At 38.6% G+C, this 27604-nt stretch overlaps 1 protein-coding gene across 6 annotated transcripts in view; it reads left to right on the forward strand.

Annotated features, from left to right (window-relative positions):
* The window catches only part of LOC140481885 (double-stranded RNA-specific editase 1-like), a 317299-nt gene extending 290979 nt beyond the window's left edge, over positions 1 to 26320 (forward strand). For all 6 annotated transcript variants that reach the window (XM_072578507.1, XM_072578510.1, XM_072578509.1 and 3 more), the window contains 2 exons: positions 5720 to 5898; positions 18144 to 26320. In XM_072578507.1, coding sequence (XP_072434608.1) covers positions 5720 to 5898; positions 18144 to 18320 — 356 coding nt within the window. In that variant the 3' untranslated portion in view covers positions 18321 to 26320. The remainder of the gene's footprint in view (positions 1 to 5719; positions 5899 to 18143) is intronic.
* Positions 26321 to 27604: the final 1284 nt, after the last annotated feature.

Consider the following 27604-nt stretch of genomic DNA (forward strand, 5'->3'; position numbering starts at 1 on the left):
TGGATGAGGAAGGACACCACTTTGACTGGGACAACACATCCGTCCTAGGACAAGCCAAACAAAGACTTGCACGAGAATTCCTAGAAGCATGGCATTCCAACCAGAACTCTACCAACAAACACATTGACTTGGACCCCATCTACCACCCCCTGAGAAAAGGAACAGCAAGTGACTTCACCACAGGAAATGACATCACCAACCCAAAAGTATAAATAGAAAGCAAGAATTTTCAGCAGTGCTTTGCCTGAGGCCCACTGAAGATGTTACCGAGTAGCGTGATGAAACGTCTGGAAATGAACCTTTCAGCTCAGTGAGCAAACCTACATCCAAATTCTGGTCCTGTTTATGCTTGTTTGTGGAAGACCTTATGTATATTTTCTGAAAACAAATCCAAGATCCACCTTGTTCATGTGGTCTAAATACCTTCAAAAACCTGCTGTGACACACTTTGTTGGAATGTAATTCAAATTATGTTATCTGTTATTTTGGAGGTAAGAATGTGTTATATGCAAATCTAGCAAGTTGATTTCACAACTTCTAAATACGAATACAATCCAACCTGATTTCAAACCTAGTCCTTAATGCAAACTTAAGGCTGAGAAAGTACATTGACTTACTTTGTAAATCCTATTTGTCATTTTATGAAGCATAGTGCAACAAATCTGAATGCCAGTAATTTTTTTTAAATGTTATTAAATTGCAGCTGCATTATTGTTTGATGTGGTTCGATACAAGGTATTTGTCTTAATTGGTCAATGAAGATGAACTCACTGCCAACGTTGTCTCATTTAGTAGTTTCTTCCTTGGAATTGTGTGGCTTCTATTTGATGCTCTCCAAGTGAGTTCCAACTGAGATTTGTCGTGGTAAATGGAAGTTACTTTGATTGGAAAAGCTTGGAAGTAGTTTCCTTTTGTAGTCAGTGTTAAGTCTATAGTCTGAATTTTTGCTCCCACATTGGAAGTGCAGAGTCAGGACATTTCCCTGCTCGTGTCTTTCTGTTAACTCCCTCACATTCCATAGGCTTCAATTTTACTAACTCATGCCACACAATGCACTTTACCAATACAACCTCCTCCTCCCCATCTCCTCTCCCCATCTCCTCTCTCCCCACTGCCCCCCCCCCCCCCCCCACCAACCACCAAAACACCACCTCCACTCCTGGTCCTTCCATGCTAACCTGTGCCCCAGTCTCTGTCCTCCATGACCTTTTATGGTAATTGTGCCAACTCATCCCAAAGTATTCTCCTGTTCACCATCCTTTGTCTTTATGTATACAGTGACAGTTGTATCACTCTCCACCATTGGTAGAGGAAAGGACCCATGATGAGGTAAAATAAAATTGTCAGTTGAATAATTGATTTTTTAAAATAAACTTTTCTGAGTGCATGTAAGTGTGATATTCCCACAAACAACAAAATGGACTGAAAAAGAAAATAAAACACAAATTTTGGAGTGTGAGGTAATCCATTTGAGAGGAAAGCTAAGGAATTGAAGTAACAATCAAATGAAATATACAATGTATTAAAACAGCATAAGTAAACTTAACATGACCAAGATACCAAGGAAGAGATATGTCAATCAGAATTTTTCATACCAGGAGTGGGATGTTTTTGAAATGCTGTTCCAGTTAATAAAGTAAAGACGAAAACCTTACACTCATCCCAGAGTCAATTACAGCGTGTGCATGTCTAAAAATAATTATGGACTGATTCCTTTCCATGCTTGGGTTGTGATCCAATCAGAATGCTTGTTAGTTTCAATGGAACCTTTTTAAAATACGTAATGTTTAAATTTAAATTTTTTTAGATCACTTGCGGAATTAGTATTGTAACATTGGTACCTTGACTGCACTTCGCTGTGTTAAGACAATGTGTAAAAGGCTGAAGCCTGTCACAACAAGGTTGCTTGTAATTTGTATTTTCTAAATGTGAGTGATAATGACTTTTAGTGATAATGACTTTGCGACTTTTAGCTGTTATCTTTAGATTGAAATAGTGAGACAACTTGAACAACTTCAGGTATTGTGCTGTTGGTGCTCCCACAATGGAGTTAAGGAGAAAATTTAGCAACTTAGTGATGACAACAAATAATAATATAGATCTGAGTCTGAATGGTTAGTGCCTTACAGCAAAGCTTGAAGATGCTATTCCCATATCGTTACTCATTTTCCCTGTTAGTGATGTGTTCTGTTGAATTCTGCCGTGTTGATGTCCATGAGATGCTTGGCATGCCTCAGGTTGCAAAACCTTTCCTCTCATGAAGAAAAATAATTTAACCCTTCCAAAGTTCTGTTTACTTTTTCAGGTCAGCATAGACCAGTAATGAGAAAATCTTGAATCCCCAAACAGTATGGACAGTGCCAAAGACATGTTTAACATTCCTCTCACCAAATACCTCATCTTTGACACAACTATTTATTATCCATCCATTTTGTTAGTACAATTTTAGACAAGCTCCTCTCATATTTACTTGTACTTGTTCTCACTACTCCAGTGATGGTTTAATTTTCTCTTCGATCTTTACAAGGCCTCTTGGTCAAAGTTAACAATTTTGGAGATAATTTGTCTGCAACATTTCATGCTCAAATTAATGCCATTGGTCTGAAATAAGGCATAGAGGGTCCAGGATAAACAAATTACTTTAGGCTACTACAGCAATCATGCAATTGAATGCAGTGAAAAATTTAACTCTAATCTATATTACAATAATCATGACAAACTAGAGTTAACAAATCTAGCTTTGTTCATGTAAATAAGCAATTTGTTTCAATAATTGATAGGAGTTGTATTTTAGAAAAACATTAAACGCAATGGTATCAGTAGTAATAGATATAGCATGCATATAGATACCAACAGATGTTGAAAAGGTCCAGCTGAGTTAAACACGGGTGAAATGCCAGAGAACTGGAGGGTTGCTAATGTTGTCCCCCTGTACAAGAAGGATAGTAGGGATATTCCAAGTAACTACAGACCAGTGAGCCTGACGTCAGAGGTGGAAAAGTTGCTGGAGAAGATACTGAAGGATAAAATCTATTTATATTTGGAAAAGAATGGGTTATCAGTGATAGATAATGTGGTTTTGTATGAGGCAGGTCGTGCCTTACCAACTTAATAGATTTCTTTGAGGAAGTGATCAAGTTGATAGATGAAGGAAGGGCTGTAGATATCATATACATGGACTTTAGTAAAGCATTTAATAAGGTTCCCCTTGGTAAACTGAAGTCACATGGTGTGCAAGGTATTCTAGCTATGTGGATAAAGAACTGGTTGAGCAACAGAGACAGGGTAGTTGTTGAAGGGAGTTTCTTGAAATATGGAGGAAGGTGACCAGTGGTGTTCCACAGGGGTCAGTGTTGGGGCCCCTGTTGTTTGTGATATCCATAAATGATCTGAAAAAGGGCATTGTTGGTCTGATCAGTAAGTTTGCAGATGACACGAAGATTGATGGAGTAGCAGAAAGCATAGGGGACTGTCAAAGAATACAGGAGAATATAGATAGACTGGAGAGTTGGGCGGAGAAGTAGCAGATGGAGTTCACTGTGGGCAAATGTGAGGTGATGCATTTTGGGAAGTCTAATTCTAGAGTGAGCGATACTGTAAACGGAAGAGTCTTCGGAAAAGTTGATGAGCAGAGAGGTCTCGGAGTTCAGGTCCATTGTACCCTGAAGGTGGCTGCACAGGTGGATAGAGTGGTCAAGAAGGCATATGGTATGCTTTCCTTCATTGGACAGGGTATTGAATATAAAAGCTGGCAGGCCATGTTAAAATTTGACAAGACTTTGGTTCGGCCGCATTTAGAATACTGTGTACATTTCTGGTCATCATGTTACCAAAAGGATGTGGACGGTTTGGAGAGGGTGCAGAGAAGGTGTACAAGGATGTTGCCTGGTATGGAATGTGCTAGCTATGAAGAGAGGTTGAGTAGGTTAGGATTGTTTTGATTAGAAAAAAGGAGATGGGGGGGACCTGATTGAGGTCTACAAAATCATGAAGGGTATAGACAGAGTGGATAGAGATAAGCTTTTCCCCAGGGTGAGGGAATCAATAACAAGAGGTCAGGCATTCAAGGTGAGAGGTGGAAAGTTTAAGGGAGATACACACGGAAAGTACTTCACACAAAGGGTGGTAGGTGCCTGGAACGCATTGCCAGCAGAGGTGGTAGAGGCAGGCATGGTAGATTCATTTCAGATGCATCTGGACAAATGCATGTGTAGGTGGAGAGTGTCGGGAGAAAGATAGAGTCATAGAGATGTACAGCATAGAAACAGACCCTTCAGTCCAAGCCGTCCGTGCCGACCAGTTATCCCAACCCAATCTAGTCCCAGCTGCCAGCACCCGGCCCATATCCCTCCAAACCCTTCCTATTCATAAACCCATCCAAATGCGTCTTAAGTGTTGCAATTGTACCAGCCTCCACCATTTCCTCTGGCAGCTCATTCCATACACGTACCACACTCTGTGTGAAAAAGTTGCCTCGTAGGTCTCTTTTATATCTTTCCCCTCTCACTCTAAACCTATGCCCTCTAATTCTGGACTCCCTGACCCCAGGGAAAAGGCTTTGTTTATTTATCCTATCCATGCCCCTCATAATTTTGTAAACCTCTATAAAGTCACCCTTCAGCCTCCGACGCTCCAGGGAAAACAGCCCCAGCCTATTCAGCATTTCCCTATAGCTCAAATCCTCCAACCCTGGCAACATCCTTGTAAATCTTTTATGAACCCTTTCAAGTTTCACATCTTTCCGATAGGAAGGAGACCAGAATTGCATGCAATATTCCAACAGTGGCCTAACCAATGTCCTGTGCAGCTTGGGCGATACATTTATACAGTGGATTTGGATCGGCTCAGACTTGGAGGGCTGAAGGGCCTGTTCCTGGGCTGTAAATCTTCTTTGTTGTTTGTTCTACAAGAAACATTAATGTGATGCTCAACTGCTCAATATAAATGCCATGACTCAAACTTCAAAAAATTAGTTCCAAGGAGTTTAAATACCCTTCTTGCATTCGCAAAAATAGATTTGTTGGGGCCTAAGAGCTTGATCTGGAACTGACACAATCTTTCTACAGCCAGCTGTGGTTCCATGAAGTTACCAATCATCCTCCAGTACCAGTTCCAAACTCTACACATGTATATGCCAGATTCTATGATAATCATTGTAAAAGTAGCAACTTTTGAAGGTTCACGTGCCAGTTCATAACAATGGGGTAACTGGCAAAGAGATAGCTGTCAAGCCCAACCTGAAAGTCTTTATCCATCACTGCTACCATCTTTATAATTGTGGAAATGTATCAGCTGTTTCTTTTTTGGACTCGTGAGCAGTTATTGCTAGGATCATACTGTTGATGTTCACTGCTTTTTTTTTATATTTCTGTACTATCTGGCACATGTTAATAAGAGACCATTCTATCGCTTCGTATTAGATCTATGTAGTAGAGAGCTGTAGAACTGACTGTGACTTAATTATACAAAGACAGCAGATACGCTCTTGTAGATGGAACTAATTTTGCAACAGAAATGTTCAGATATCCTAAAAAAAGTAGGATTTTCTTTAATGCTGCAACGTTTGAGAATGCGATTAAATAAACTTTGTTTTAACAAACTTCTATCCTGAATCCACGATTAAGAAGTTAAAGGGATAAATACAACTCTTGTTTTATTTCACAATTTCAATGTTTAATCATTTACTTGTCTGAACTTGTATTAATTGTCTGTTTTGTAGGTATTAGCAACACTGAATCACGCCAACCAGGCAAGGCACCAAATTTCAGTGTCAATTGGGTTGTGGATGACTCAGGCCTGGAAGTTATTAATGCCATGACAGGGAAAGATGATATGGGACGCCCTTCTCGACTTTGTAAACATGTTCTGCATAGTCGCTGGTTACGCCTGCATGGAAAGGTAAAATTGTCTCGTAATTTCCTCACCCTCTTTCCCACTCCCACCCTTTTTTAAAAATATGCTCTTAATTCCATTTTTTTTAATTTTAAATTTCAGCAAAGCATGCAAAGTTTTTCCTTATAAATAGTCAGTGCTCTATATTGTAAAGCTAATTTCATGTTATCCTGTTGAGTACTCTATGACCAGATACACGATAATGTTCTTTCATGCTACAACAATGAATCACCATGAGTAAGATTCAGAGTAAAACTTCACCAACATTGTGCCAAATAAACAGAACATTTACCACATTGTCCACCATAAACACGATTTGAGAAAGACTGCAAAACATAGTCCTGTAATTTCTTGTGCACAAAAAAGTTTTATTACAACTGGCTCAGTTCAATTACTTAGAATCCTTAAAGTGAGCAAAATGAGACTGATGCAATCAAATCAGTTCTATATTTTAAACTTATGACTGACTATTGTTGTATTTTTACTACACCTTTTTCCTTTTGGCTGTTGGTTGCTTCTGAGATGACTTTGACTGAGGCTATATTTACTTAGCTGTGATATTGGTGTCATCTGTTCAGTGGTTTTCACAACAAATTTATGTAGCTGACTCCCAACTGTAAAATACCATAAAATGGAGTATCAGCCAACCTTTTGAATTAAAATGGTGCAAGGCTATGAGGGACATTGATAGAGTAGATTGGGAGAAACTGTTTCCATTGACTTTGGGCTTAAAAGCCAGAGACAGAATCAAGATCACTGGTGCAGGTACTGGCTGGAGTTCAGGAGAGATTCTTTCATGCAACAAGGTACAAAGTGAAGAATGTCCTACTTAAAATAATGCAAAGACAGGTTTAATAATGAAGGGAATTGGATGTATATATGAAAAGTTTTTGCTGAAATACCACAGTAACTCATAGATAAGCAAGTTTTGGGGAATGAGATCACTCCTCAGTTTTCTCTATCAGCATAGCATGTGCCACATGTCACAATACTGATTATCCCTACTATAATGTAAGGTGTAGGGATCTAATATAATCTAAACACAAAACCCAATATTAATTTGATCATTTGAGACTGTAGCCAATAAGGCAACAGGAGACAGTCTAGTGCAGTAATTCAGGAAATTTTAGTTGGATTTAAAATAATATCTATTAAAGCAGGGGGCTATCTGTGTATGGAACTACAGAAGATGGATGACATACTGAACAAGTATTTGTGTCAGTATTTACTGTGGAGAAGGAATTGGAAGCTAGAGAACAGGGGCAAATAAATTGTGATAAGTTGAAAAGTGTCTATATTACTGAAGATAAGGTGCTGGATGTCTTAAAATGCATTGTGAGGATGCTGCTCCTTTAACAAGGTTATGTTGTCCTTGTTTTTTTTCCAGAGAGGTTGTAAAAGACACAGACTCCGAAAAGTCTAAATTGAAGGATTTTAGGGACAGTCTGATTATCGTTTGCAGATTTTGCCTCAGGCAACAGGCTTTTTTATATATAGATATTTTTATTAGAAATTTAACATTTTTACAAGTTGACAAAAATAAACAAAACTCTCAAATACAAACGTTGATATACAATTAAATCAAATATACAATAGCCAAAATTTAGCAAAAGAAAAAAAAACCGAAAAAGAGAAAGAACAAAACTCAACTTTCTACTAATCTAACCTACAACTAACCAGAGTGTATATTTCAGTCTCTTACATGCTCAGAATGTGTTAACATCAAATGTAATAAAACTTGTATTCGTGCAGGATTCCACTCCTAAGGGGCCCCGGACCAGCCAGGTTTGTAATCTCAATTAAATAAAAGCCCTTATTAGGATAGCCGAAATATTGGGCGGCACGGTGGCACAGTGGTTAGCACTGCTGCCTCACAGCGCCAGAGACCTGGGTTCAATTCCTGACTCAGGCGACTGACTGTGTGGAGTTTGCACATTCTCCCTGTGTCTGCGTGGGTTTCCTCCGGATGCCCCGGTTTCCTCCCACAGTCCAAAGATGTGCAGGTCAGGTGAATTGGCCATGCTAAATTGCCCATAGTGTTAGGTAAGGGGTAGATGTATGGGCATGGGTGGGTTGCGCTTCGGCGGGGCGGTGTGGACTTGTTGGGCCAAAGGGCCTGTTTCCACACTGTAAGTAATTAATCTAATCTAATCTATATTTATGTAATTCAAGAAGGGCCATATTTTATAAAATAATTTGGTCTTTCGGTGCACCATATTTGTAAGGAAGTCAGGAGGAATACATTCCATAATTAATCTGTGCCAATTTGAAAGTCCGGGGGGGCCCTCAGCCACCCAGTTCATCAAAATATTTTTCCTTGCACAGAAAGAGAATAGAAAATAGTCTCTTCCCATACACGTCCAGGGAGGGAAAGTTCGAAAAGCCCAAAAGGAGAGATACAGGGTCCACTTTAATTTCCATTCCTAAAATTTCTGTCAGGGTACTTGTTACTTTAGTCCAATATCTACGGATCTTATGACAGGTCCATAGGCAATGTACAAGAGTGCCCACCTCTATTTTGCATTTGGGACACATTGGAGATGCTCCTGCCTTAAATTTTGCCAATCGAACCGGTGCTATATGGGCCCTATGAAGTATCTTCAGCTGGATAGCCTGGGTTCTGTTACAGATAGTAATTCTTCTCGCGTTTTCCCAAATATCATTCCATGTTTCTATAGAGATTTCTAGTCCCAAATCCTGATCCCATGTTTTAAGCAGATTGTCCATATCTCCCGATACTTCTTCATGTAGTAAATGATAAATAGTACTGACGGAAGATACCCCAACTGGTTGTAGGACACTGCATTCTCTATCTGATTTATAAAGACTATCTAATAACATAGTCTTCTTCTGTATATAATCTCGAATTTGGAAGTATCAAAAGAGGTCTCCATTAGGTAATCCGAATTTCTGACGCAGCTGTTCAAAAGACATCAAGACCCCATCTTTAAATAGGTCCCCGAGACATGAGATACCCCTGGATCTCCAGAGTTTAAAAGTGGCATCTGTAAACCCTGGTTGGAATCCCCATGCTCCCACGATCGGTGCATATGGGGATGTTTATGTGAATTACCCTCATTTTGCCGCATTATATTCCAAGCCTTAATTGTGTTTAGTATTATAGAGTTTTTACAGTGATCTGTAATGATTTTCCTCTTGTCTGAAAATAAGAGGTTAATAAGTGGGTATTTTACTTGAGAGACCTCGATGTCCAACCAGATTGATTGTGGTTCAGACAAGACCCAATCAGCTATGTAACTTAATAGGGAACTTAACTGATATTTCCTAATATCTGGGAAGTCCAGTCCTCCCCTTGTCTGTGGAAGCTGTAGCTTCTTCAGTTTAATGAGGGGCCATCTATGATTCCAGATAAAGGAACCCAACCAGCCATATAATTTACGTAGAGCCAGCTACGGCAGCATCACCGGAAGCATTCTCATAGGATATAGGAGATGGGGCAGGACATTCATTTTAATTAGTGCTATTCTCCCCACTAGGAAATTGGAAAGTCTCCCCATCGCTGGAGGTCCTGCCTTATCCTTTCCAGTAAATGCACAAAATTAGCCTTATACAACTGATCAAATACTGGAGTAATAAAAATGCCTAAATATAAAAAGTCCTCCAGGGACCAACGAAAGGGAAAAAGGGATCTGTCCACTAATTGGGGTGTCATAGCAAGGCCACCCATTGGCATAGCCTCCGATTTTGAAAAATTAATTTTATAGCCTGAGAATGCGCTAAATGTATTAATAACTTGGATTAAGTGAGGTACGGACATCAGCAGATTACTGAGGAATAAAAGAACATCATCTGCATAAAGGGTAATTTTATGTTTACCTGTACCAATCCTCGGGGCCGTTATATTAGGATCAGCTCGTATAGCTTCTGCTAGTGGTTCAATTATTAGTGTAAATAACAATGGCAAGAGAGGACATTCCTGATGGCAGCCCCTACCCACACTGAAGCTATCCGAACCTAATCCATTGGTAACCACAACTGCTTTGGGATCACTATACAATGTTGAGACCCATTTGGTAAACACCTGTCCAATGCCAAACCTTTCCAATGTGTAAAACAAATATGACCATTCAACCCTATCAAATGCCTTTTCCGCGTCAAATGAAACTACTACTCCAGGTATCTTTCCCTGATGACAGGCTTGAATCATATTCAAAACCCTTCTAATATTATTGGATGATCTATGGCCCTTCATAAACCCTGTCTGATCCTCCTTTATAACATGTGGCAGTACCTTTTCTCGTCTCAGTGCTAACGTTTTAGAAAGGATTTTAAAATCTACATTTAGCAAGGATATTGGTCTGTATGACATACAATCTTTTGGATCCTTTCCTTTTTTAAGGATAAGAGAGATATTTGCCTCTTTCAGCGAAGGTGGGAGACAGCCCTGACTACATGCATAGTTATACATATCCATAAGTGGACCAGCCAATATTTCTGTAAATTCTTTATAGAATTCAGCTTGAAAACCATCTGGGCCCAGTGCCTTACCGCTCTGAAGTTGCCTAATTGCATCAAGTATTTCTTGGACTGTTAGAGGAGCATTTAGGACCGATACCTGTTCCGGAGTTATGCCCGGAAAGGTCAAATTTTTTAAAAATGACTGCATCCTCCTAGTCCTATCTTCACAATCCTGCGATTTATATAACTCAGAATAAAATTCTCTAAAGATCGCATTAATCTTTTTATGATCATGAGTCAGAATACCCGTACTTTCCTTGATAGACGTAATAGTCTGAGGGGCCTTTTTTTTCTTTGCAAGAAATGCTAAGTATCTACCCGGTTTGTCGCCATATTCATATAACCTTTGTTTTGCAAATAATATTTCCCTCTTAGCCGTTTGAGTAAGCGTAGTGTTTAGAGCTGTCCTAAGAGCCGTAATCCTTTGCAATTTAATAATAGAAGGTCTATCAGTGTATGCTGTTTCAGCTGCTTTTAAACGAGCTTCAAGCAGACGCTGTTGTTCTCCCTTCAATTTTTTTCTGGGTCGCTGGATCAAACCTCGCGTGTAAGCTTTGATGGTCTCCCACATCATTGATGGGTTGCTAGCCGTACCTGAATTAATTTCTAAAAAAGTTTTAAATTCTTGAGAGAAATACTTTACAAATTTACTATCTTTCATTAGGAAGGGGTCCATACGCCAATGCCGAGGGGATGTCCCATTGTTCCTCACCTTAGTTTCCATATATACAGCAGCGTGGTCGGAAATTGCTATACTACCTATTTTACAGGATGATATAGAATTTTTAAAAATCGAGGGGGCAAAAAACATATCAATTCTGGTATGACATTTATGTGGATTGGAATAAAAAGAAAAATCTCTGCCCTGTGGATGAAGACATCTCCATACATCTACTAATCCTAATTCTTTGTTCAGATCCACCAATTGTCTAGATCTGGGAGATACTCCTGCAGTACTCTTGGGAATCCTATCTATTTCCGGATCCATAATACAATTAAAGTCTCCCCCTATAATTGTATGACGGGCACCAAAAGCCATCAATTTTGAAAAGGCTTCCGTTATAAATTTAAAGGGGTGTGCCGGGGGGCAGTACAAATTTAAAATCCCATATTCCTCTCCATTTATGAGGGCTTTGATCAAAATATATCGTCCAGATTCGTCTTTTATCTGATTTAGGATTTTGAAAGGGAAATTCTTCCGAACAAGAATAACAACTCCCCTGTGTTTTGAGCTAAAAGAAGAAAAAAAGGCCTGATCAAATGCACCCTGTCGTAATTTCAAGTGTTCTTTATCCGACAGGTGTGTCTTCTGTAGGACAGCTATATCAACTCTTCCTTTCTTAAGATTTGATATTTTCTTCCTTTTGACTGGCGAATTAATCCCCTTGACATTCCAGGTGCACCACTTAACCGACTTATGTTCAATCATAATCATTTGGGCAAATCCGAGACCCCTCAGGAGGGGAAACCCTATCCAGAACATCCCGAGCATAGAGCACATAAAATTTACAAAAATAAAAGCTCTCTAATACACTCACAACAGTATAATAAAAGACTATTTCTAAATAAAAAAAATATAAAACGTACCTAAGTGGAGATTTTCCCCCTTGTTCCCAGGGGGTGTCACTTCCTCTCCAAAAGTCCATCATATCCTCTCCCAACCAATGCCCCACCCTTGACCCAGGCGCTCCTCAATAAGATGAGGAGAATTCAGATATAATACAAAGCTAGAGTTAACAGTGAGCACCCTATCCCCACCCCCACCAACACCTGGATATATTTGGTAATATTAATACCATATATAAACATATAACTATAAAATTACAACCTCAACAAATAATAATTAAATATAATAATACAAAATAACAAGGGAGAAACAGCCCCGCTCCTAAAGACAGAGGTAAAATAGAATAAGGTAACCACCTCCCCCCACCAACATTAACCAAACCCCCCAGCTTTATGTGTGTGTGTGTGTATATATATATACCCACATATGTACATAAAACAATAAAAGAAAACAACCCCGAGGTGGGGGGAGAAAATCAAATCCCTCTCCCCACCCCCCATGATAATATTAAACAGTAAGGTAAGAAAAAAAAGGGGGATATAAACCAAAGTGGGGGGAAAGGCAAACCAACATCCATTATCTCTTACAGTTTATCTAAGAGAGTCCAAGAATTCTTTAGCCTTTTCTGGTGATCCGAAGTTATACACGGATCTTTCATGGTTAAAGCGTCGCGTCGCTGGGTAGCGTAAGGAGTAATGAATATTTAAGTCCCTTAAACGCTTCTTCGCCTCGTCGAGTGCCTTCCTCTTTCGGACCAGAGCTGGGGAAAAGTCCTGGAATAACATGATCTTGGATCCTTTATAGATCATAGCTTGGGGGTCTTTTCCAAGATTTCTAGAAGCTTCTAGGAGTATCTGCCTCTCCCTATAGCTCTGCAGCCAGAACAAGACTGGGCGTGGGCGCTGGTTCGAGCCAGGCCTGCGTATTGCAACCTGGTAGGCCCATTCCACCCTTGCCTGGCCTGATCCAGCTTCCAGATTTAAAAGCTGTGGCAGCCACTGCTCCAGGAATGCTGTAAGCTGGCCTTCCTCTTCCCGTTCGGGAAGGCCCAGCAAACGAATATTTTTTCGACGACCTCGGAGGTCGCGGCCTTTAGCTCCGCCCCTCCGACTCGGCGCTCGATTTCCTGGATATCTCAGTCGTGCTTTTGCAGCGTGGCCGAGAGTGAGTCCCATCGATTTCGGGACTCCTCGATAAAAGTGTCGATCTTTGCATCCAGTTTGGAGATCATTTCTACAAGGCTTGTCACTGTAGGTAAGTCCCCCAGGACGGCTGTGGACGCCTCTGCTACAGCTGGAGAGGGTGGGGGAGGGGGGTCCTGCTTGCTGAGAGCTGTGGGCTCCCTTCCCTTTGGTCATTTTTACTGAAGATTAGATTGTTTAAATTTAATATTAAACAACTAATTAAATTAAATAGCTATTTTAAATGATTTGGGGAGTGTGGTGGGGTGGGTGACCCACTTTACCCAAGTCTTGGGAGGAGCACTATAGACTCAGACTTACTGGGTCGCCGCCATCTTGGATCCCCCAGACAACAGGCTTTTAAGTTTTTGAAAACTTGAGGAGTGGCCAGTTCTCCCAGCTCAGCTTATTCTGGTTTGGTTTGGTTTTTAGCAATAGTGTTCTGAAGCTCCTGGACCCAAAGAAGCAGATCCAGGCTGGTACTCTCTCTCTGACTTCTCTCCTGTAATACCCTATGTTTGATTTTACCTTTTGTGCCAAGGGTGTTTATGGATATTGTTGCAAGTATTGGGAACAGCATCAGTAGGTTGGGATAATCTGTTGGGTTTTCGGATAAGTTAAATTAATATGTATTCAGTTCTCATTTGCTTGTGTTTCATTTGTTAATCTTGTAAATAAATTGTATTTTGTTTGAAACTAAATGGTTTGACCAGCGACATTTCTCCTGGAATATCCACTTTACACCTGCTTAAGACAGCTAGCAAAGTTAGGGTCTGGGCTACCTTCTTGAAATGTTTTGAGGTGTCTGGCCTGGTCCATAACATGCAAAAAGGTGGATAAATCCCTGGGACCTGATCAGGTGTACCCTAGAACTCTGTGGGAAGCTATGGAAGAGATCACTAGGCCCCTCACTGAGATATTTGTATCTCAATAGCCACAGGTGAGGTGCTGGAAGACTGGAGATTGGCAAATGTTGTGCCGTTATTTAAGCAAGGTGGTCGGGTAAAGCCAAGGAATTGTAATCCGGTGAGCCTGACATCCATGGTGGACATGTTGTTGGAGAGAATTCTGAAGGACAGGATTGACATGCATTTGGAAAGGCAAGGACTGATGAGGGAGAGTCAGCGTGGCTTTGTATGTGGGAAATCATGTCTAAACAACTTAATTGAGTTTTTTGAAGACATGACAAAGAAAATTGATGAAGGCAGGGCAGCAGACATTGTCTATATGGACTTCAGTAAGGCGTTCGACATGGTAGATTGGTTAGCAAGGTTAGATCACATGGAATCCAAGAGGAGCTATCCAATTGGATATAAAATTAGCTTAAAGGTAGGAGACAAAGGGTGATAGTGGAGGGTTGCTTTTTGGACTGGAGGCTGGGTCTGCTGGTTTTCATTGTTTATATGAATTATTTGTATGTGTATATAAGAGGTATGATTATTAAGTTTGCAAAAGACGCCAGAATTGGAGGTATGGACATTGAAGAAGGTTGTCACAGAGTAAGACGGGCCCTTGATCAGTTGGGTCAGTGGGCCAAGGAGTGGCAGATGGAGTTTAATTTAGATAAATGTGAGGTGCTGCATTTTGGTAAGGCAATACAGGGCAGAACTAGTACAGTTAATGGGAGAGCCCTGAGGAGTAATGCCAAACAAAGGGATCAAGGGGTGCAGGCAAGTGTAGTATCAGGTAAACAGTGTGCTGAAGGCAACATTTGGCATGCTTGCCTTCATTGATCAGTGCATTGAGTAAAGGGATTGGGATGTCATGTTGCGGCTGTCCAGGATATTGGTTAAGCCACTTTTAGAATACTGCATTCACTTCTGGTCTATTTGCTACAAGAAAGATGTTGTTAAATTTGAAAGGGTTCAGAAAAGATTTAACAGGATATTGCCGGTTTAGATGGTTTGAGTTGTAACGAGAGGCTGAATAGGCTGAGGCTATTTTTTTCTGTAGGGTCAGAGGCTGATGGGTAACCTTACAGAAGTTTATAAAATCATGAGGGGGCATGGATAGGGTGAATAGTCTTGGTCTTTTCCCCAAGATAGGGGAGTCCAAAACTGGAGCGTATAGATGTAGGGTAAGAGGGGAATGATTTAAAAGGGATCTGAGGGGCAACATTTTCATGCAATGGATGGTGTGTGTATGGAACAAGCTCCCAGAGGAAGTGGTTGAGGCTGGTACAATTACTACATTTGAAAGGCATCTGGATGGGGAAATGAAGAGGGAGTGTTTAGAGGGAAATGGGCCAAATGCTGGCAAATTAGACTAGATTAGTTTCGACTAGATTAGTTTCAGCTATCTCGTTGGCACGTCTAGTTGGACTGAAGGGTCTGTTTCTGAGTTGTATAATTCCATGATTTTATGGGTGTACTATGGCTCTTCCCATTTCAGCTCAGGGTATGATCGGCACCATGTCTGTCTTAGATGCCTTGAGGGGCCCTTCCCTTTTGATTGGAGCCAGAACAATTTCAAATTTCTTGCATTCCTTGGTCAGCAAAAGCAGGGCTGTTTATTAACCATTTCCAAGCCAAATTCACAGCTTGATCAATTACACTATTGCATTTTAATTGGCTAGGCTCGATGAGCTTATTGCTAATTGGCTTAATGGATGCAGATTAATTTCTAATTGGCTCTTAAGGGTGATAGATGTTCACTGTCACCTCCCACTATCTCCTGATTTTTTTTTCCTTAGGCTGTCAATTATCCTCTTAAATTTTGTAATTGTCACTTTATAACGTTAAATTAAGAGGATAGTTTGAAAACTTTTTAACTCTGTTTAAAAAGGAGGTTTTTGCAGTCAGGACTCAGATTGATATCTTTGAGCTTGTGTCTCAATCCTCGCTTAATTGGTGAAGTTCCCATTAAATCTGGCACTTAGTTATCACTGATCATTTGCTTTATCCTGAATTTGGTTCTGCTGTTTGAATACTTGGAAACAGTTTTGTTACTCTGTATACTCTAACAGCAAAACTGATACCAAAAATAAAGATCTTTGTTCTTTCCAGTCTAAAGGATTACACAACTGCAACCTTGAAAACACTATGAAAATATTAACTCTATTACAAAAGTTACATATAGTCAATTGCTATACTACAAACGCACCAATACCAGGGAACAGCTGTGATCACAAGATCCTGATAAGGGCTGACAAGTCAGGGCAATGCTATATTTGTCTTCTTAAGCTTTGGATGTCAAAGCAGAGCCCCTTTAACGTTATAGCTATAATTAAAAGCAGTTTATTTTCTTTGCATTCCCATAGTGCATTTCTTTGTCAAAGCTAAGCAGAGTCCCATGATGTCAAAGTCTGAAGACCTGCATTGGTTACATTTAAACAGAATAATATATTGATCATTAAATATACTTTAACTTAGTTTTTGACAAAGGTAATCATGAAATGTTAGTTCTCCTTATGATCCTACAGTGAAAATGAGACTTTGTGTTCATAAGATTGTATGGTGGTTACTCCTATTGTTGAACAGACATATTTGCAGCTACTGGAAGTCTGGAGCATGTTGTTTCCCCTGCCACCTGAAGGTAGTACATCAGCATGAATCGAGGGTGGGCAATAGACAGTGATTTGGGATATGGAGTGCATGAAACTGTGGTGTACCACAGGCATCAGTGCTGAGGCTGCAAAATTTTCCAAAATTAGTTAATGACTTAGATGAGAAAAGTTTACGATGACACGAAATATGTTGGGAAGGCAAGAGGTGAGGATGATTGAAAGAGTCTGCAAAGGGATGTAGACATATTGAGCGAGTGGGCAGAAAACTTGCCAGATAGAATGTGATGTGAAAAAATCTGAGATTTACACTTTGGCAGAAAGAACGTCGGAGTTGAGTATTATTTAAATGGAGAAAGACTACAGGAAACTAGAGCATAGACAGATTTAGGAATTGCCATGTATAAATCACTAAAAGCTAATATCCAAGTTCAGCAGGTTAAAGGGAAGAGAAAAGGGAAGTTGGCCTCTATTTCAAAGGAAATTGAGTTAAATACAGAGAGGTCTTGCTAAAACAATACAAAACACTGGTCAGATCATAGCTGGACAGTTCTGGCCCCCTTCTCTGAGGAAGGATATACTCACATTGAAGGCAGTCGAGAGAAGTTCACTAGGCTGATACCAGATATAGAGGGACTGTGTTATGAAGAGAGGTTGAGGCTGGGCCTGTCCTCAATAGAGTTTAGAAAAATGAGTGGACGCCTTATTTGAAACTTACAAGATTCTTTAGCAGAATAGATGTGGAGAGATTGTTTCCTCTTGTAGGGGAGTCGAGGACCAAACTGCATCATCATCAAATAAAGGGTTGCTGATTTAAGATAGAGATGAGGAGAAGTTTTTTTCTCTCAGAGGATCCTATATCTGTGAAATGGATTACTGCAGAGGGCTTTAAGATTGCATCTTTAAGGCTGAGATGGATTTTTAATCAGAAAGGGAATCAAGGGTAGATGGGAAAGGCAGGAAAGTAGAGTTGCAGATTGAGATCTCAGTGAATGGCAGGGTAGACAGTGGGCTGAATGGCGTCATTCTGCTCCTTCTGGTCTGACACAGATGGCATGCTGGTTATGCTACTTCTGAGGCTGTTAAGCTGGAGTCACAAGGAAAGCAAACCCTGTTGAGATCGTAAGTAACCTTTACAGAAAGACATTGGTGCACCAATTGGATTTTAAGATAATCTGTTTGTTTCAAAGTCTGTTTGATTTTGGTTATATCAAATAATGATCGCCAAATGAAAACAAATGCTCACGTTAATAATAGGCAAGTATAAAATGTGAGCTGGCAGTTTGATCTGAATTCAAATCTTTCTTCCTCAGTTTTAATCACTGCAACTGTTTTCTACGTGCAGTTGTTTTGTCAGTAACATTGTGTAAAGGAAATTGAATGGAGACATCTGTACTGAATTAAGATGTCTAAAGTTTGTAATTCACAAATCTGTTCTCTCTCTCTCTCCCTCTCTCTCTCTCCCTCTCTCTCTCTCCTCCCAAACCTCCACATCACCATCGCATTTGTTCTGAACCCGAAGTTGCCCTTCTTAAATCGATCCAAACAAGAGAAGTTCACTTCGTATTATGAAGCAAAACAGGCTGCCACCGAATATCAAGCTGCGAAGGAGTCCCTGATCAAAGAGTTCCAAAGAAGTGGATTAGGCATGTGGGTGAAAAAACCCATTGAACAAGATCAATTCAGTCTCTCTGGCTGAGCCCATGTTGGGACATTTAAGGACGCAAAGCTGCTGGAATTCCATGTGTCAGATGTATTTATTAACTTGTAACTTTAAACTAATTTTTTTTAATTTCCTTTTTTAAATAATAAAACGTGTCCCTTTTCTTGGCTATCAGCTAGGTTTTTAAAATAGCACAAAAAGCAATGTACACAATGCTTGATTTAATTGGCCTCTTAACCAGAAGATAATGTCAGTAATTGGAGCCATAATTGAATTGTGCATCATTGGCCATATTTATTAACATGTTGATTTAAAATTTAGTTTAAAATTCCAAAAGAACAGCTTTGAGTTCTGTTTCTGAAAGTAATATACACCTGTACAGTTGTCATAACTTTTAATCTTTAGAACTAGTCTTTATAGGGACATGGTTTTACAATTTAGCAGTTCTGGCAGGGAACATCTTGAGAAGGGATCAGCCTGTATTTCAAATTCAGAAGGAAAGGACATGTCCCAGATTCATGGTTCATGCAATACTTTTGATGGATGAAAGATCAATTAGACGACAATATGGGGGAAGTTCTGACCTGTGTGCTTGAATTCCTGTGATCCCCTCATAATTCATGAAGATGTGTCATACAGTTTGTCTCTGTTCTCAGGACAAACATTTTCCGTTCTGAAAATGGGCAAAACCATTGAGAACTGTGAATTAAAAGATGTCATTGTAACTCTTGTAAAGATCCTGAGAAGGGGAAAATATTTGCAAATTATATTTAGTTACAATATTGGAAACATGACATACAAGCCCCCGAAGTAATCAGAACCGTTCCAGGCAAGTAAATACACATTTAGCAGTTTAGCAGTTCAGGGTCTCCATAGTTTTTTGACAGCTGCTGTTTGTATTTGCAAAAAGCCTCCAGTGCAGCAATTCAAATGCGGCATGTTTTCTTTGAGATCAGGTCGTAAGCTTAACTTAAAGGCAGACTCCAGTGATATCAGCGGTTCTTGTCGGTTTTCATACTTTTCTTTCAAGGTGAAGCAATTAATTCAGCTGATTAGTGCTGAATCTTCTCCTGTAAATGTCCAGGCAGATTCAGCTTTGATCTGTGTCAGTCCTTTCACTAGGTGTGGCTGTAGCATTCCAAGAGTTCAGCTTCACAAATCAAAGCCCAAAAAATATATTTTAAAATGTGATGAAGCATTGCAATACACTTTGGTAAATTTTAAATTGCAGCCCAGCCTAGCCATAAAAGGGATGCTATCTGTCCATACGTGTGCCTGCTGCTTTTCGTTGTTCTTTCTTCATGCACGACTATTGACGTGTTATTTCTTTGTTGTGTAAACTGGAATAGCATATGCTTTGATAAAAATGTTCCTTATATTAAACCTTTGCAACTGAATGAAGGCAGCTGCAAGTGTGAAGGTCACAGTGCAACAGTCAGTTGTGTTCTCTTTACAGGGTTGTCTCATCTGTCACAAATAACAAGACTTGGAAGCTAACAGAGATTGTAACACTTGAAAACTTGAAGTGCAAGTATGTTAGCAGCAATCGTTTGAAACTTCTTAGTTTTTCTTTTAAACTGGTAGCTTACTAATTGTAACCAGTAGTTAAATTGGTTATTTCACATCATGATCCTGGCCTTAAAACCTAAGAAGAATAGCATGCTGACTTGTGAAGATTGCTTTCACTGTTAAGTGATCAAAACGGGAGATACTTAATCTAGCACCAGATTAGAAGACTGAAATAATGTAGATTTACAGGTCTGAGAGAATTCTTGAGGTTGGGCCAATTACTTATGAGTGCAATTAGTATGGGTGGCTGGTATATTCACTTTTGACAGTACTCACTCAAAGTCAGTGTGCCCTTTAACCTCATTTGTTACTAGTTACATGACCTACTATGTATATGTCTGTATGTCTTTTTTCTCCAATCTGAGCCTTTGCTTAATTTAAAGCATAACTGCTGTCAATGCTGCCATCATGATCATTTTGGAGTGAGCAGAACCAAGTCTGGTCACTCTGGCATAACAAGCATAAATTATTCAACCTATTTAAGGTTAGATATTCTGGAACCATTTTACTAGAGACAGAGTTATGCTTTACCATGTCTATTTATAAAATATACATGCACATTAATTCTGTGTTAGTTACTGCTTTGAGAAAACTCTTTGATCGATCAGAATTGTTAATCTTGCTGAAACAAAAGTTTAACAATATCGAGTCAGTTTTTTTTTGCTTAATTGTATTCTTAAAATGATGAGAGTTACTTTTTAAATGAATAAGTTATGTGCTTAAGATTCATCTGTACAGAGTATATTTTTGCATAGCTACTGTTTTTTTGTAGTTTTTTTATCATGAGAATGTGTGTCCTGAATCCCAGAAAATTGACAGCTTTGCCTAACTTCTTGTGTGGATGTGGTGAGCAAACTTGATATTCCATAATATTCCTGCTATCTCAATAAACATAACAAAGCTAGTATTGGTAATCGAGCAGCAAGATGTTGCACTGTGGGTTCTTACCCCTTTATATGTCTCTACAACTTTTCCAACTTTTCCTTCTGTACTTTAGTTCCGAAAAGGCATTTTGGAGGAAGAAATGCTGCAAGCTAGCAAGTAATAATGCTTTTGGGCATAGAGAATTCAATATACGCCCGACTAATTTTATAGTCCTCAATACACTTGATAGTTTAGATCTTGGACCAAATTTAATTTAATGTTTTAATGAAATTTGAGCTTACATTCTCATTTTCCAAAGCAGACCAACAATTCAGCCTATAGTCAGCTGGTGAATCTGATTCTTTCAGAATGCTTGAGTAGGCTGATGATGATCTCCAAATGAGATCTTTTCATACTCCCCAACCAGCTGGACCACAGAATGGCAAGTTTTAGAAGCTAGGATTTGTGTGCCATCTATGGATACTGTTTGCTTTGGGTAAATGATGGGACCTATTTGAAAGTTTCCTTTCCAGGGCAGCCCAGAAGTTTGAGAATGTCCAATTCATGTCGCTTGACAGTGTGCTATTGGTAGATTTGCATACATTTTTGTCCTTCCAAGCACAAAAAAAGGAAAGAATATAGTTGTGATTCCATATTAAGATAGAAAATAAGTAATTACTGCAGAGTTTTAAAATGTGCCAGAATGTTGATTTATATGATGATTAGTTTGATAGATGGTGTAAATAACCATCTAATTTTTTACAAAAATCAACGGTCAACAGTCAGTTAAATTTCAGGTATCAGGAGTTTTCCTGTAATGTTAAAAATAGAGATGGATTTCAAACCCACACTAACTGTTGTTCTATGCATTGTACTGATATCCAGGTTCATATGACTTTACTTGCAGCACTACTTCAGTTCCTTGAGCTTGAAATAGCTTCTGTTGTTTCTGCTTTTTGGAGATTTGGAAGGAGGTAAAGATCCAAAACTAGGGGTCATAAATGGAAGGTAGTCACTAATAAATCCAATAGGATTTACGCAAAGAAGAGTGAGAATGTGAAACTTGATAGCACACTGAGTTGTTGAAGTAAATAAGATAAATGCATTTGAGGAGAACCTAGATAAGTCTATAAAGGAGCTAGGAATCGAAGGTTATGCTGATGGAATTAGATGAAGTTGTGTGGAGCATAAACCCTGGCTAGCACCTATTTAGCTGAATGACCTGTTTCTGTGATGTAAATTCTATGTAATTTAATGTAATTAACTAGAATATTTATCCCAGTTGTAGAGAATCAGTGCTGTACTATTGTCTTGCATAATGATAGATCTGATATCCCATGCTGAACTCTGTTGGTATCATCATTAAAATGCTATGTCACAGTCATCCTGTCCAGACTGAGACACCTCATTGTCAACAATGTAAATTCTGTCTGCACAGTGCAAGTACTGTATATTGTCCAGTACCTTGTGTTGAGACCTTTCCATGTCATGGGACATAGGAAGGGACTGTATTATTGCCTCTCAAGGGAACCTAGTCATAATGTTCCCTTCTCTACATTCATTTTTGTGACCTTCTTAACTTTATAAGGAACGAATGCTGAAACAAACTTTCATTGTCTTCTGTAATGTAATTTCGTACTCAGCCATTGGTAACACTTCAGTGAATACAATATTTATTTAATTCACCTTGTACTTAAATCAGTGCCATCGAGATATCAAATTTCATAATGGATAATGATATTCCAACATCAAGCAAAAATATAAAATAAAATTTAACACTTAGCTCAAAAAGATTTTTCTTTCAAACGTTGTAAGTGTTCAAGCTGCAGCAAGGTGCCATTGATAACAAGTTGGCTGTTGGATATAATGACTACAGAGATGTTGCTTTTAGTGATTGGTTATTTTGGTTTGTTCATTTTGGATTGGGAAGGATCATGCTTATGTTCTCCCTTTTTACATGTTGTATAACATAGTTCGTAGTACCTTTCCAACGTTTATCAGTTCACCAATTTGGCACTTGAATAAACACAAACTTCCAAATTTCTTGACATAATCTGCTGCCAGATATCTACAGTTTTCAATCAGTTATTCACTAGCAACAGTACAATCAATTATTGGCTAAACCATAAACGTATTGCAATAGCAGTGAAGGTCATCACTAGTGATGAAGAGGCAACATTTTAACCCACAGTTAAATTCAGCTACTTTGATAGAATAATCTACCATATGATCAAGTGTAACAATGCAAAGGAAAAGTCTGCTGTTACCACACAAAATTAGGAGATGTTAGTACACTGTAAAGGCAGCAAGCAGGTTGTTTTGGAGACTCTGACTTATAACTTAAGTATGATGTTCATAAATAAGCAAACTTTACTAAACGTAGGTAGTATTTTCACTGCTATTAAAAATGTTGAAACAAAAAAAATTATCTTTGATCTAATTCCAGAGAAGCATCACTGATCCGTAGAACATTAAATCATTATATAGACCATGTCAAAAAAAACTTTAAATTTTTCTTTTTGAAACTAACTTGGAGTTGAGAAACTTGAAATGACAATAACTAAATTCAGGTGACTTAGTATTCAGTATTTATATTGTGCCTTGTTTTATAAAGCTAGGTACAATATGTATCAACATTAAAATTGTCATTTCTATCAGTATAAACCATTGTATACATTGTGAAGAAACTAAAACAGTGAATCTGGAGTAATTCCTTTCTGATATCGCTGTTCTATACACCGATTACTTAAAATGTCTGTTTATCCATTGGCGCAAAGTTATCTGTGCCAATAGCAAATTTAGTAATCTCCATCCTTCAGAATAAAGACATTAGCATGCCAATAAATTAACCAACCGTTGGAAATTTTGTTTTCTGTGAGTACGCACTTAAGTGAAATCAGAATTTTAAAAAATTCTGGCTGAGGAACTCATTGGCAAAATGATTGCAAGCTGTAGGTATTTGATCAAGAGTATGTCAGTACATGTGACAAATCTTTGAAGGAAGTTTACTATTTTAACCATTGAGTATCTCCTCTGTGTAGCTGATCAATTTCACAGTACCATAAACAACAGGATATAAAGAATATCTATCGTCACATTGGCCTGTTTAACTCCAGAATGGCTGAAGTGTGATCTACAATGATATAATTTTAGCATTCTAGTTAGTGACAGTTTTTAATGTAGTCAGCACTAACCTAAGCAATGCTCAACATGGTGTCCGTTCAAGGCATACTTGGTGATATTTGGGGGAGTTTTCAGGTATCTCAGACTAGTTTCTGCCACTCTGATTTACCTACCTTGTAGGTATGATTAATTTTAAAGCTTAATTTTTCATTTATAACAGTGCCATACCATATCAAAGTATAGTCAGTAGCCTCTGTTCTTTGTAGCTTTGTAGCTTTGTATATGTTTAACCAAATCTTCCTATTAATGTAATTCTGTGCTCAACTTCTATTGCTCAGCCAAGGTCTTCAACAGCCTCTCAAACATTTTTAGTGTGAGAAAGGTGCAGGGGTAGTTAAGACACAAAACTCATTGTAGAAACATTAGATTCATACATTTTTAAAATTTTGAATAACCGCAAAACCAACACATTAACATTAATTTTGAATAATTATATAGAAAACTTTTTTGGAGGCTTTTGATTTAATATTTATATTCTACTTTGGGCTCATGAATTAGCAAAAACTGAAACGGTGATAGGAATTTAGGCTGAGATTTATTTTTACAGTTTTCTATTTCATTTGATAGAACTTTGACATGTAACCAAACACTGAACTTGTAGTGAGCAATATTGACTCAGCGTTCTCCATACAGTATTGAAGCTGAATCATCTGGTGGTAATTTTAGCATCATTAATGTCAGGCAGTACTGAAGGTCCAAGCTCACCTGTGAAGTAGGTAAGGGACTGTACTGAGTGCAAGTCACAGGTTTTTTTTCCGCAGTTGGCAAATAACATTTTATGTTTGTCTCTTTGTGCATCTTCTTTCATCCTGTTTCTGTCTGTATTGATTGACGTCTGCCACCTCACTTAACCAACTTAATTAAATAAATCCTTTCTTGCTCCGCAGCCTTATGATTGTGACTAAAGGAGTACAATGCAAAGACTTCTGGAATTTTCATTATTTTGTAAAAAAAAAAAGCACCAACAAAGCCACAAATTGAAATAGCAGTTTGGTTACAAAATTGTTACAATATTTTTATTGCTTTTGAATTTGGTTTTGTGCTGTAAAGAGCTTAAGTTCTGAGATTAGTAAGTTTTCAACTTTGTTGAATAAGTTTAGGGAAAGAAGAATCTGATGTGCATCTCCATCCTTGCATTTGAGGTATTTTATGAAATGAACAAAATTAAGCAGGTACTTTTAGGGAAATTGAACTGCGCAGCTATATGCATCTTGTGAAGTTCAGACAGCATACATTGTAACAGATTAACATTAAACTACGTGAACTAACAACATATTGCCTCGGTAATTTATATATAATAATGATCTCTGTCTTTTATGTTTTATCATGAAGCAATTCTGCCTTTTTTTAGCTTTGCATTGTTAGTGGGCATCGATAGTGAGACCAAAATCTGTTGCTCCTCTCTGATTGCCTATAAATAAGTCATGGTGTGCTGCTACTTTGAACTACTGCAGTTTGTGGTGTAGGTAGGCCCATAGTGTTATGAGGGAGAAAATTCCAGCATTTTGACCCAGTAACAGTGAATGAACAATGATTATCATTTCAGTTCAAGATTGTGTACAGCTTGGAATAGAACTTTCAGGCGGTGGTGTTTCCATCAGTCTGCTGCCGTTCTTATAGGTGTCAGAGATCTTGAGATTAGGAGGTTCTGTAGAAGGAGTCTTAGTGAGTTACCACAGTGCATCTTGTGTATAGTACACTGTTGCCGCTATTGGTGGGGGGAGGGAATCTATAGGTTGGTGGATAGGGTGCCAATCAACCAACTTCCCTGTCCTGACTGGTTTGAGTTATTGCGTGTTAGAACTATACTTATCCAGTATTACATCACCTTCCTGATTCCTACTTTGTAAATGGTGGGCAGGTTTGAGGAGTTGGGAGGTGAATTACTCACCTTAAAATTCCTAGGTTTCTGACCTGTTCCTGCTAGCACAATAGTTGTATGGCTGAGTCTGGTTTGATTTCTGGTAAACAGTAACCCCAGGTTGGTGGTGTTAGGGGATTCCATTTTGGTAATGGCATTACATGTAACTAGTGTAACAAGAAATGAAATTCTGTGTTTGAACTGACAAAGGGGAAATTATAATCTCTTTAGGTAGAATGTTTATTTTGTGTATATCTTTTAACAAATCCCTGAAAAGCACCAATACCTTGCCAATTCTTTATATTTCTAGGAGTTACAGTGAAGAGAGAGATGGTGGAAGATATTGCTTAGATTAGGGAAACTTGCCAATTGTTTTTTTAGGAGATTGTTCATCTTAACAGTTCATGGTGACATTCCACTGTGTAATAAACAGTTTGTACTGTAATCACTGCATGAGTACCAGCACTAATACTGTACCACTTCACATTAACAATCCCAGCATGATTCTCTGTTACGTGTAGAAATAAAATTGAAAAATAAATTTACATCTGACTTCTAATGTATGTTGTTGGTGTCATTTTTTGGGTGTGTTAAACATGTACTTGTAGAACATGTTGGTGTATTAACTTTGATGATTTTTAATTGTAATATTGCATGTCTGTGTATCTTGGGTTGGTTTGTTGCAATCTCTGTCTGCTTGTCTGTGTGTTTCTGTATTTCTGCATTGTTATGTATATGCACATGTATAATAAGACTTGGTTTTATGAATGTAGATATGTTATAACAAATACCTTCCAAAGTTCTCTCGTCCTGAAGGTACCAAGCTCCTAATCAAGTTGGTCAATATGTTCTGGTACCTAAATAAATACTCTGCAGAGACTGAGTCTCATGAAGCTATTCAACCTCTGGAAATGCCACCACCAGTTGTAAGCTCTGTATCTCTGCTCCATTCAATTCACTCACCTATTTTTAAGAAACTAGCTGGTTGCAGTTACTCAGTTCCATGTTGGAGCAGTTTTTTTAAAAATTTACTGACTTGATGTGCGTGTCGCTCGCAAGGCTGGCTTTTATTGCACATCCCTAATTGCCCTTGAGATGATGTTGGTGCGTTGCCCTCTGAAATAGCCTGTCCTTATATACTGTAATTATTTAGATGAATCGCATTGCTGAGGGCTGGAGTTGGACATAGACTGGGATGGATAGTGGTGACAAATTTCCTTCCCTAAAGCACATAGTAAGCCACTGGATTTCTGATGTAATACTGCATGCTAACCACTACTGATAACTAATGTTATTCCAAATTTATGGAATTTACACTAATTTTTTTTCAGTTATTAGTTCAGTAATAATCATCATGCCACTATTCACCTGATGAATACTGGAGTGCATATTGATGCATTCCACATCTTTACACAGTGAATTTCTTGGTGTATAGATGTATACAAAGTATATAGATGAGGAAGGCTATTCAGCTCATCTTAGGTTCTCTATGCAGATTAATCCTGCGTGACCTCCGTTTATTAATTTGGATGCATCTTAATTATTTCCTGAGACTTTTGCCTCTACTATTCTGCTTAAAAGATTAAAGAAAACTTGCAGCTGAACAGCATCTGGCACAACCTCATGTTCTCGCAAATGCTTTTGTTGCCAACAAAGCACTTCTTTAAAATGTGATAGCCACTTACTGCACATCAAGTTCCCACAAACACCAAAGCAATAATTACCTGTCTTATTGAAGTTCATTGAGGGATAAAAATGAACCCAAGAACCTTTGAGAACTCTCCTGCTTTTCTTCAAACAATGCCATTGGATCATGCTTGTTCTTTTGTATGCCTGTAATTAG

Source organism: Chiloscyllium punctatum, chromosome 10 (genome assembly GCF_047496795.1).
Source record: "Chiloscyllium punctatum isolate Juve2018m chromosome 10, sChiPun1.3, whole genome shotgun sequence".
Classification (NCBI taxonomy): domain Eukaryota; kingdom Metazoa; phylum Chordata; class Chondrichthyes; order Orectolobiformes; family Hemiscylliidae; genus Chiloscyllium; species Chiloscyllium punctatum.